A 13,174-nucleotide genomic window follows, 5' to 3' on the forward strand; every position below is an offset into this window, starting at 1 on the left:
AGGTAATCTCATCTGAGGGCATTTATGTGAAGAAATAACAGCATGGCATGGTGAAACGACTGGCTCATTAATCCTGGCATCTACTTCCTACAGGGTTCCTTGATTAGTTAGATTCATTCATTGGGCATTTCGGAGTTTTTGATTTGTCACCATTGGATAGGTTCACTGAGTTCAGGCTAAATTGAGCCAGAAGCAATGTTTATTAGTAATTTTGTTGTACAGGCTATCCTAATAATTCAGCCCAAATATCTCATCAGAAAAATATCCATTCACCCTCGCTTCTAATGTGGGTTGCAGCTGTGTTCATAGGGAATTGAAAGAACACAAGTGATTGGGCATGTATTTTCTAAATTATTAATATGATAGCTAATAGCTATAAACTCATCTTCATATCCAATGCAGAAATTATGATTCATTTTAAAAATGAAAGCAGCAACAAAGTGGGGGGAGGTCACCCCCTGCCTGGCTCTCTGCTAACTCTTATCAGTGCAAAGCTTTTGGTACAGGAGCCTTGGCCTAGTTTGTATGTGGTCATTACAGAGAGAAACAGGACAATGCCTTTTGCTTTTCCTCATGCATGCTCTACCAAAATGCAGCATGGATTTTATCACACTTACTAGAAAATGCTTTTAAGGAATTTCAGGCATGAGCTACACAAGAGAGGGCCCTCTTTTGATTTTGACAATGTCATAAGAATGTAAGCAGGCATAATTACTTGTGGAGTTAAACTGCATCTTCCATCCACATGATCAAATATCCCATATATCCAAGCTAAAAGCCACACTGGATTTGAGATATACTTGTTGCAGTTGCTCAGGCTTCCACATTCCCTCTTAGTTCTGAGTTAAAATAATTCACAAATGCCAGGAAATACATAATTAACCCACTTGACATATGTGGTATATATTTTTTATATCATTCGTTGAAATGTTACAGGGTTTTATATGCTTTTGCTCACAGTCCTTATTGAATATATTTAAGATAAATACAAACAAGGTCAGATTAAGAACTCTAGAAGCCCTTAATACTGAAAATATTATATGTGATTCCTAGGAAATTAAAAATACTAAAGCATTAAATACAAAATATAAGTATATTGAAATTAAAATAAGTTCTCTCTAGATTTTCTAATTGCAAAATTCTGAATGAGTTCAGTGAAGCTGAAATAGTCTCTTTTTGCTGCCCTTGCTTTATTAATTATCACATGCCTAGTCTATTAGGTATTCCAACACTGATTTCAGAAATAACATTTCCAAAGGGTATTTATTACTTTTCCTCCAGTAGCTTACATTTGAACTACATTTTTCAGTTTTAGAGCACATTATCTCATTTAAATCATAGCACTTTTATGAAGTAGATATTATATTCCCTACATTACAGATGAAGAAATCAAGACCCATAGAGGCTAAGTAACTTGTCCAGGGTCACATACCTAGTAAGTGGCAGAGATTATTTTAAAGTCTTCAGGTCTTTCAGCATACCATTGTGTATGTGACATGGAGACATTGCTCTTAGTCTTAAAATATTTTCAGAGATAAAAACGAAAATATTTCCCTTAATTAGAAGTTTAACTGTCCACCCTTGTAATATAAACAAGACAGGTTCTTTTTGATGGAACTTGATAAAATTAAATATAGTTTCTATTCTAGAAACATTCCTCACCTCCTGAACTTTACCCTCTCTCTAGAGGTTAATTCAAGATAGTTATAGTTTGTCACTGAGAAGGCTGTTTATTGTGTGCAGAATCTTTAGCAATGCAGTTGTCTCCTTGTGACACAAACTCTGAGTTGAGGTGGCAAGAAACTTGGGAGCTAGTCCCGAGAGTATTTTGAGGGGAGTGGCATTGTATATGGAAAAGGGATAGTTTGACTCTATCCACAGGGAGAGGATCCTTGAATTCCTTGGTATTTCAGATGTGTTTCTCATCTGTCTCTGGAAGAATTTATAGGGGGATCTCTTAATATTGCTTCTGTATAATATTAAATAATCACAACTCAGGATAAGCTATTTCTCATTTTTATGTCCTCCACATGTTAGAAACCTACTCTTTCAATCATCCTATATAATAAAACCCTAATATGCAAATCAACCAAACAACAGAATGACCGGTCGCTATGAGCGGCACCTAAGCTGGAAGGTGGACATCTCCTGAGGGGTCCTGGACTGAGAGAGGGTGCAGGCCAGGCTGAGGGACCTCCCCGCCCCCCCCCCAGGTGCACAAATGTTGTGCACTGGGCCTCTAGTAGAATCATAAAATCTTAGCATTTGAAACTATCTTTGAAATAACCTAGTTCAAATTCCCTGACCACAGTTTTCCCTTTTTTTTCTTGCTAAGTGGACTTGAAGATTCTGGTTGAACACAAGACAGATCTCTAGTATTATTGGCCCAACTACCAGGAAGTCCTTTCTTTTATGGAGCCTAGTCTGCTTCCTGCTCTTCCTTCTATCGTCTTGCATCATTAGGGAGTTTTCATCACATCTCTTAGTACTGAAATAATTTTTTTTGTCTTTATTCATGTTTGTATCAGTTATTATAATACTAGCCTATGCTATGATACCAGATAAACCTCATATCTCTGGCTTACTAGTAACACAATCAAGGTTTCTTTTTATATTTTTCATTGATTTCAGAGAGGAAGGGAGAAATAGAAACATCAATGATGAGAGAGAATTACCAATCGGCTGCCTCCTACACGCCCCCCACTGGGGACTGAGCCCACAACCCGGGCATGTGCCCTTGACCAGAATCGAACACGGGACCCTTCAGTCTCCAGGCCAACGCTCTATCCACTGAGCAAAACAGCCAGGGCTCAAGGTTTATTTCTTGCTCATAGAAATCACTGTGAGTGAAGTGATTCTCCAGGACAGCTTCCCTTCACGCAGTGACTTAGTGATATAAACTGTTTTCGTTTTGTGCCTTGACCACCTCAATATAGGGGTTTCATTGTCTTTGAGGAAGGAAAAGAAAGAGCTGGGTGGTTATGAATTGGCTCTAATGCTTTGACCCAGAAATTTCTATGGTTCAATAAGCAAAAACTAGGCTTTCCCCAATTGCAAGAGGGCTGGCAAATGTAGGGGCGTACATGGATTGTCAGTCAGTAGAAAATATCTCTGCCACTTATTGTCTTACTGTCTCTTCAATAAATCTTATTGTCTCTTCAATAAATACTATTCATTCCCTTACCATGTTATTAATACTTATAAGTCAACAACTTTTTTTGTGTGTGTGGTTATTGGCAAGGCACAGAGTTGGAGTTCCAGAGAAGTAGATTGCATCCAAGCTCTTGGGGAGCCTACCATGTAATTGGGGAGACAAAACAAGTATATTTAAAAAAGAAAACTACATAGGCAGCTTTTAATGGTTTGATCAAATGCTGAGTATTCTGATCCATATCATAAATGCAGTGGGAATTCAAAGAAACATCATTGGGGATAAAATTCCTGAGCAAGGCTTCCTGAAGGAACTGGACCTTACAAGATAGCAATGTCACCCTTTAGGATTTTCTTCTCCATTTTATAATTCTTTTGGTCTTTGCTTGTGGGTCTTATTTTCAAATCGATAAAGTATATTTAGTGTGTTTATCTATGGCATTACTAAATTATCCACTATCCTCTTAAATTTGGAGCCATTGATTAAATTCTGGTCCCCAGTGAGCAGGACAAGCCATTCTGGACCATCTGCCATACATTAATAGTCATTCATAATCTGGGTGGATAGGATCATGGATATTCCCCAAATGGATAAATTGTAGTAACATAATTCCCCAACATCTAGCATGGACTCTGTCTTATAGTAGGTGCTCAATAGATGTTTATGAAGTTGAATTTAGGTCAGATGTGTGGGTGTTAAAGCTCCTAGCTTATTGTATTTGCTACTTGTCTGTTATCATATGTGGGGAGTAGTTATCAATTTTAAAATATATTATAGGGCTTATATGAATGATAAGGTGAAAAATACACAAATCACTCCTGACAACAAGCGAACTAATATTTTTATTCTCATAAAAAGAGACCATCCTCATCCTATGGTGAGCACAGTGCTCACTTGGGGAGTAAACTAGTCACCCATGGGAGGCTAATTACCTTTCCCAAAGAACTGGGGTACTATGTAGTGTCTTCAAAAAGGTAATTTAGTAAATTATGCCCTGGTATCTTGGGAAAGTTAATATGCCACTCTTAGAAACTCCAGTGACTGGATTGCTTCCCACAATAGAGGGAGGAGCACATGATTGCCGGGAAACCAGCCATCTTAGATTTCCCTATTGGTAGGCATAAGAGCTTCATTTTCATTTAAACCTAGTGGCTTCTCTGAGAAATGGTTGTATGTCATGAGGCATTTAAGATTTGAAGAGTTATGATGATAATTTTCTCCTTAGGCAGAGCTCCAAAGCAGGACCTTAAGGTTCTGGTTGGGGTGGCCTTGGGCATAAATTAGGAGATTGCTGCTTTTCAGGGAGATAGGTATTTTTTCTTTTTGTTATAGAAGAACATTCCTTGCCTTGTCCCTATTCTGCTATAGCTGGGGACCATGAAGAAATGCAGCATGGTTTGGAAAACATAATAATAACCCTTGGCCAATCATCATCTGACTGTATTATCTTGATCCGGTCATTTAGCAGCTGTGAGCTTCTATTTCCTCATATAATAGTTGAAGTTTTTTCCCAGTGCTAACAATCCTATATAATAACCCTATATAATATCCTATATAATAAAGAGGTAATATGCAAATTGATCATCACTCCAACACACAAGATGGCAGCCCCCATGTGGACACAAGATGGCCACCACAAGATGGCTGGCAGGAGAGGGCAGTTGTGGGCGATCAGGTCAGCAGGGGAGGGCAGTTAGGGGTGACTGGGCTGGTATAGGAGGGCAGTTGGGGGCAACCAGGCCTGCAGGGGAGGACAGTTGGGGGGGACCCAGGCCTGCAGGGGAGGGCAGTTGGGGGTGACCGGGCTGGCAGAGGAGGGCAGTTGGGGGCAACCAGGCCGGCAGGGGAGGGCAGTTGGGAGTGACCAGGCCTTCAGGGGAGGGCAGTTGGAGGCAACCAGGCCAGCAGGGGAGAGCAGTTAGGGGTGACCAGATCGGCAGGGGAGGGCAGTTAGGGGCAACCAGGCCTGCAGGGGAGGGCAGTTAGGGGGACCAGGCTGGCAAGGGAGGGCAGTTAGGGGTGACCGGGCCAGCAGGGGAGGGCAGTTGGGGGCAACCAGGCTGGCAAGGGAGGACAGTTAGGGTTGACCGGGCCAGCAGGGGAGGGCAGTTGGGGCAACCAGGCCTGCAGGATAGGACAGTAAGGGGCGACCAGGCCAGCAGGGGAGGGCAGTTAGGGGTGACCAGGCGAGCAGAGGAGGGCAGTTAGGGGCATTCGGGTCCGCAGGGGAGTGGTTAGGGGGTGATCAGGCTGACAGGCAGAAGCGGTTAGGGGCAATCAGGCAGGCAGGTAGGCGAGAGGTTGGGAGCCAGCAGTCCTGGATTGTGAGAGGGTTGTTTGACTGCCGGTTTAGGCCCGATCCCAACTGGCAGTCGGACATCCCTCAAGGGGTCCCAGATTGGAGAGGGTGCAGGCTGGGCTGAGGGACACCCCCCTTACATGAATTTCGTGCACCAGGCCTCTAGTTTCTGATAATGTTACAATTGTATATGGCTGACTAGCATGGGACAAGTCAATTTTAAAATGCCTGTTAATCAGATGCGTGAACTGGTCTTTGTCTAATCTGTTTCTTTTAAAGATATTGTTCTTTTATCTGGGAGAAGGGGATCTGATTTTGAGTCAAGCCAGCATTGTATTAAGGTGCTCAAGAGGTAAGCACAAAAAACCAGTGCTCTGCTCAAGAGTTGGCTGCCACTGACAACAACTGTAACTTCCTTGTAATAGGACACAGGGAAGGGTTTGGGGCTGTATTTGGATTTATTTTCCAGAATAGGAAAGAAATACTGGAAAATGCAATAATTTAACTTTCCGTAGACAAATATGGTTGCGTAAAGGAATTCTTATCCCTCGCCTTAAACCTTTAGTGACATGGAGTTTATCTATCATCCAATAAAGTATGGTTATCCCATGGATTTGACTGGAAAGGAGAAATCAGAGAGAAAACAGATAACCTACACATATTCCCCTGTAGGAAAAACTCAGTAAATTTTGGTTGAACTGATTGGATTCAAATAGTACTAATTATGTGTATAAAGTTAGCAAGGTAACTGGAAAACTAGTGTGGGCAGTAGCAAATTTATTCAGTTGCCAAGGCAATGCCAGGTGTTTATGACTGCATGAGAGAATGAAGAGAACAGGCAGCCTAGTGTGTGTTCAGGTGAGCTCGTGTGCACAGACCAGGGAGAATCTCTGCTCATAACCTCTTTTTTATGTATGGATGAAGGCAGCTAGTTCAAGCCCAGGGGAAACTGTTGAAGTATGTGAAGTTTTCAGCTTTCTTCCCTCCCCTGACATTTTTAGAGTCAAGACCTTCTCTTTCAAATCCTTTTACCCAACCAAAAGAGGAAATTAACTGGTATCATTTACAGTTTGACTGAATAGATTTAAAGCAATATGCTAACTCATCTTTTTAAAATCCTTTAATTTTAGTGTAGAAATATTGTATCTTAATCTGTTTAAAAAAAACATAAGCATTAGGAGGCAAATAAGAATGATGTTGGAGATAGAGTCTTTTCTAAGGGGCACTCTGAAGTTTAAGGAAATTATATCACACTTAATACTGGCCTTCCAAATAAATATGCTTCAGTTGTTTAGGATGCTCTAAGAGTTGGAGGAAGAGGAGTAAAGAAGAATATTCATTTGGTGGTGGGAACCAGGTGCTTTTTATTTTTTTCAAATGGTATATATCTTCTTTTGTTTGTTGAACATATTTCACAATAACAAAGTACCAGTTGTAATTTTTTCCATTCTTCAGTGTTCATCTTCAAACATCAGCTTTTTTTTTTTTTTTTAGAGTAACCAAGATTTTACATTTTCCCTTGGAGTTTAATTGCCTAAATGCTTCTGAGTACACAGAGGCACCTTCTGTATTGTTGGCTTCTCCGAGGCAAAATCCTGGGTTATAGAGTTACTTCGGCCTTTAACTGCCTCCTGGCTTTAAAGTAGTCCTCTCTTCCCATTGCAACCTCACCTCTTTTTCTTCCCTATCTTTATTCCTCTGCTTTGAAGTTCCAGAGTCCTTCCCTTTGGTAATTCTATTGTTTCCACTAGACAGGCAATCCTCATCCTCCTGGCCCCAAATTTCTGCTGCCTCAGGAACACTTGGAGTTGGGGTCAGGGCTGGGGAGGAGCAACAGCTGGACAAGTTGCCCATGCATCCCTCAGGTAATTGGAGGGGAGGGGTGGGAGAGGAATAATGGAGGCTTCTTTGGTATTATACATGAAGGTATGACCCTGGAGCGTAGGAATGGGTTGAGACTATGAAACCCGAGTTTGGGGAGAATCAGATCCAGGACTTTTGTCTATTAACTTGTGTGTATTAAGGATTAGTTTAGCTATTTCCTAGCCTGGATGCATGTATCTGACATTTATTAGATGGCAGAAAATATTTGTTGAATAAATTATACTGAGGTGGTAATGAGGAGAAAGTACAACATTAACTTTGATTTTAGGTACCAGAAAAGTGAGAGTACAATATTTGCAGTGTAAAAGTTAAAAAAAAAAATCCTATTGATATGAGCTACTTATCTAATTATTATGAAGCACTGAAGCAATTGTATGTAAAATAAAATACTTTCATATGAACTTTGAATTCTCTTGTAACAGTAGTACATTCTATTAGGTGTTAGGTAGGATGTATCAAGATAGGAAGGAAGGTCACTGGTCAGCTACTCTTGTTATTGCTGGTTAAATTATTCACACAAATTATGGACCAAATGATCATTTAACATCAGCTTAGATATCTTCAAGAGATAGGAAGCTTACCACCTTATAAGGTATTCCATTTCTTTTAAAACATTATTGTTTTAAACTGAAACCATCCCCCCTCTGGCTTATCCTTGATGTCCCACAAAACAAGTCTGCATCCTTTATTACTTGACAGCTCTTCACATATTTAAAACAACTTTTCTTTTCTCCTTTCTTTCCTAAAATTTATGAAAAGATAAGGGACTATGGTTAGAGGTTCTAGGGTTTCCCAAGTTATTAAAAACTTGTTTAGTTATCTTTATTAAATAGAAGACAGATTTTATTTGTAAAGAATATCAGGGGGTGTTTACTCCTTTTTCTATCCCAGATATTTAAAGCATGTTATTTTGAAAAATCAGTATTTCTCAGTCTGTAAGGATGGGTTTTAGGAATCTCATTTTGAAGTTTGAGAACCACTGTTTTAGTCACTGAAGCTGTCCAGGTGAATTTAGTGAATTGATGCTAATCGCAGGAATGCTTTGCACATAAAAAGCAATGTTTAGCCTTTTTAGCCTCTCAGGGAACAGCCTTGAAACAATATGAAGTCTTACTGGATGAATATTAACATTGACACCCATTAGCTCTCTTATTCTCATTTATAAGTTCTTTATTTCCCCCCTTTCTCTCAGTCATGGATTACTCAAATCTAGTTACATATTCCTCCCACAGCATACAACTTGAGTTCTTTTTAGGTGCTGATATAGGGTAGTCATCTGTCAACATTCAGGTTTTATGAGATTATTTCTATGTTCAGTCATTTAGATCTTGCTGTTCTTCAACCTCATTTTTCTAAAGCTTTACTTATATATAAACATTAATGCAACTCAACATGAATGAATTCTACTTATAATCCCTTCTTTTATCTGATTATTTTCATTGGTTTATGGTCCCTTTCAATCTTTATACATGTGCTTATTTAATTTTTAAATATTTGTGACCAAAAATAGATCATACTTTGTATTTTGCTTCTGTGTATATATCTTCATGTGTAGAGTTTTAATGATTAAAGTATTAGTTTATAGCTTTTTCTGATTATAGGTGTTACCTGTTTATTGTAAAAAAATTTAAATACAAACCCATATATTTATTCAAAATATATTTGAATGTCTGACTTCATAACCTAATTACTCAGTTAAGCACTATTAAGATTTGATTAATGTGTGTGTGTGTATATTTTTTAAAATATATTTTTATTGATTTGAGAGAGAAAGGGAGAGGGAGAGGGAGAGAGAGATAGAAACATCAATGATGAGAGAGAATCATTGATCAGCTGCCTCTTGCATGCCCCCCACTGGGGACTGAGCCACAACCCAGGCTTGTGCCCTGACCGGGAATGGAACCTCTTGGTTTATAAGTTGATGCTCAATCACCTGCTGGGCGAGAGAGAATTATTTTAAAGAAACTTTTGTATGTAACAATTGTCTTGAGTAAAAACATAATAAAATAAAGTCTTTTACTTACAACTCCATAGTCCAATATGGTAACTACTAGCTACATGTGGCTATTTAAGTTAAATAAAATTTAAAGTTCAGTTCCTCAGTTACAATAGCCACATTTTAAGCACTTAAAAACCACACTGTGGCTAGTGGCTTCTATATTGGGTATCATTACAGAAAGTTTTACTGGATAGTTGTGATTCATACCATTCTAGGCTAAGGAGATATAGAACCGAGTTAATCTGCTTTCATGGCATTTCACTCTGTACTGTAGCTGTGGAATTGAACAATATAAGTGGACAGTGGATACTCCTGAGGGCCTTTGAAGAAATGCATGTACTGGGTGTACTGGTTCATAATGTGGATTTTGTTATCAAAGAAAACACGATAATTTCAAGAGAAACATCAGAAGTGCTTTATTCAAAGTAATGTCCATCGCTAGCTACACATTTCCCCCATCTTTCAGGTAATTTGTGGATACTGTCCCAATAGAACTTTTCTTATTTTGAGGCAAACCATTCAGAGACCCAATTTTCCACTTCTTCGTACATTTTGAAGTGCTGCTCAGAAAGTGCGTGTGCCATCGATGGGAACAAGTGGTAATCTGAAGGAGCAAGGTCTGGTGAATGTGGCGGGTGGGTTAATACTTCCCAGGCAAGATCTTTTAATGTATTTTTAACTGGTTTTGAAGTGTGTGATGATGCATTATCATGAAGCAAAGTTACTTTGCCATGTCTTCTGGCACATTCTGGTCATTTCACGATTAAAGTGTGGTTCAAATTGATTATTTGTTGTCGGTAGTGATCAGTACTAACGATTTCACTGGGTTTTAGAAGCTCATAATACACCACACCTTCCTGATCCCACCAAATGCAGAGCATTGTCTTCTTTCTGAAGCAATTTGGCCTTGCAGTCGATGTTGATGGTTGACCTGGATCAACCCATGATTTTGTGCATGTGGGATTCTCAAAATAAATCCACTTTTCATCGCCAGTCACAATTTGATGCAAAAAAGACTTTCTTTCGTGCTGTTGAAGCAACATTTTACTGATGACTTTTCGGTTTTCCATGTCTTTTGTTCAGCTCATGTGGCACCCATTTTCCTTCCTTTAAAATCTTTCCCATTGCTTGTAAATGATCAGAAATTGTTTGCTGAGCAACATTTAATCTTTCTGCAAGTTGTTTTTGAGTTTGACAAGCATCTTCATCCAGTAATGCTTGTAATTGTTGGTCTTCAAACTTTTTCGGTTGACCTGGATGTTCTTTGTCTTTCACATCAAAACCATCACTTTTAAAGCATTTAAACCAGCGTTCACAAGTATCTTGAGATGGAGCATGTTCACCATAAGCTTACCGAAGTATATGATAACTTTCAGCAGCACTTTTCTTCAAAATAAAGTAATAAATTAAAACTTCCTGCAAATGCTCTTTTTTTGGCGCGAAATTTTACATTTTTAAGCATAAAAATATCTATGATGTTAACACCTTCAGCAAATTTGACATATGAAGTTTTGAAGCTTGCTGTCAATACAACAAAATAGCATACATATAAAATCACATATATATCAACATATGTGTAACTCCATCTATTGGAAAAAATCCGCATTATTAACTGATACACCTAGTAAGTAAGAACTTACCTAACCATGGAATTCTGTCTAGATTTCAAAGTAAAAAAAGCTTTAAATGGGAGTAAGGGGGCTATGAGGAGGAAGGTTTTAACTACCAAGGCTATAAAATGAGAGGGATATACAGTTCAGATTTAATAATTTTGTACTTGCTGTATACCACTACCTGAATCCATGCTTCAGTGATTTTCTCTGTCAATGGTAGCTAAAGAATGCTTTTTATATAAGATTTTAAATTGGATCCATATGTAAATTTATGGTTATACCTTGATCATTTAGAGTGGATATACTAGTATGACGGATGTGGTGATGAGTGCAGGAGGGGAACACCCATGATTTTAAGCAGATGTGTGTGTGTGTGTGTGTTACATGCACACTAAGATTTTCCTTCAGCTATGTCATAGCTGTTTCAGAAAAACAAGTGTCTTAACACTTATAACTTGTCCAGTGGTGATCTGAAATTAGCTGTATTTTCTCCCCAGGGCATCCTCAGATCCCTGTAGACCTCAAAAGCGGTTATATATCAAAACCTTGCAGACCTGGTCAGATGTGCTGTTACATTAATTATAATGCAGATCATGCCTGTGGATTCTGTATGCAGATGTGCATAGAGAGCTTGCAGATGTGCACAAAGGAAAAGCTGTTGAAAAGGCTTGAATACATTGCATTGGTGCCAGGCATTATCACTGGTTAGTTACTGATAATACTTGCTGATGACCTGGGCATTGTCAAGTATATAATACTCAATTGAGCTATTAGGGGGAAAAAAAGTACATATATACTCCTGTCCCCTGCTCCCCCTCAACAGAGTGGGTTTTTTGAAATTTCAAATGGTGACTTAAAAGTAATGAATTAGTTTTTACTATGGTTACTTAAAATAATTTAAAAAACTGAAATGAAATTAAAATGATACCCAAGTATCTTAGTTGCTGGCAATATTGGGGACTCACAAACTTACTGATTTGGTTTATATCATTCACTGTGAGAGGGTATGATTGTAGCCATTAATTTTTAAAAATTTAAAAATAATTTCCAACATACAAATACAGAGAAAATAGTACAATGAGCCTGGCCAGTGTGGCTAGCTCCCACCTATAAACCTGGAGATCACAGTTTGATTCCTGGTCAGGGACACATGCCTGGTTGCAGGCTCCATGCCCAGTAGGGGGTGTGCAGGAGGCAGTCAATCAATGATTCTCTCTCATCATTAATGTTTCTCTCTCTGCTTCCTTCTCCCTTCCTCTCTGAAATCAATTTTTTAAAAAAGCTAACATTTAAGGCACTCTCTGGAGGATTATATCACTTAAGAGCCCTAAGTTATGTATATATTTTAAAAAGCCCTGGTGTGTTTGCTCAGTGATTAGAGTGCTGGCCCACAGACCAAAGGGTCTTTGATTCGATTCCCAGTCAAGGACTCGTACCTCGGTTGCAGGCTCACTACCTGGCCCTGTGTCGGGCGCTTGGGGGAGGCAACCAATCAATGTGTCTCTCTCACATTGATGTTTCTCTCTCTTTCCCCTATGCTTTCCTCCCTTCCATACTCTCTAAAAAAACAAAATCAATGGAAAAATATCATCAGGTGAGGATTAAAAGAATTTTTTTTTTAGTTTTACAATGAACTCCTAAATACCCATCACTCAGATTTAATAATTAAGATTTTTATTCCACTTGCTTCATTTATTTTTTCCATCTTTTTTTCTCTGTTTTAGAATAGTAAAACATATCTAAGACATTGCACATGTTTCAATATGGATTTCTAAAATTATGAACAAATGCAATTTATACCCCCAAGAATTTAAATAATATTTTTGGTATAATCTAGTTCATAATCAAATTTCTTTGACTATCTTGAAATGTCTTTTTAGAGTTAGTATGTTAGAATCTGGTCTGAACAAAGTCTGTATATTATAGTTGTCTCTTAAGACATAAAAAACCAATTCATTAATATTCAGTAAATTTACAGATTTGGGCAAGCAGCATCACAATCAGTTTTATAGCATTTTCACCCCTGCACTCAAATTTCTCCCAGCCCATCTGGGCTTGAAGAGATATCTGGGCGTTATAGTTTTGCCTTTTCCAGAATACCAAATATCTAGTATGTAGCCTTTGCATTTGGCTTTTTTCACTTAGCATAAAGGTTTTGAGATTAACTCATATTGTGGCATATATGTCCCTATTTTCTTGTTAGGTAGTATTCCATTGTATAGCTGTAC

The 13,174-nt window shown here is 38.5% G+C and overlaps 1 protein-coding gene across 1 annotated transcript in view; it reads left to right on the plus strand.

Moving 5' to 3' along the window:
* The first annotated feature begins 6,304 nt into the window (after positions 1-6,304).
* WDR41 (WD repeat domain 41) overlaps positions 6,305-13,174 on the plus strand; it is a 130,223-nt gene continuing 123,353 nt past the window's right edge. The window contains exons 1-2 of the mRNA XM_054715138.1: positions 6,305-6,407; positions 7,202-7,315. Coding sequence (XP_054571113.1) covers positions 6,369-6,407; positions 7,202-7,315 — 153 coding nt within the window. The 5' untranslated portion in view covers positions 6,305-6,368. The remainder of the gene's footprint in view (positions 6,408-7,201; positions 7,316-13,174) is intronic.

Source organism: Eptesicus fuscus, chromosome 4 (assembly GCF_027574615.1).
Source record: "Eptesicus fuscus isolate TK198812 chromosome 4, DD_ASM_mEF_20220401, whole genome shotgun sequence".
In the NCBI taxonomy this organism is placed as follows: Eukaryota; Metazoa; Chordata; class Mammalia; order Chiroptera; family Vespertilionidae; genus Eptesicus; species Eptesicus fuscus.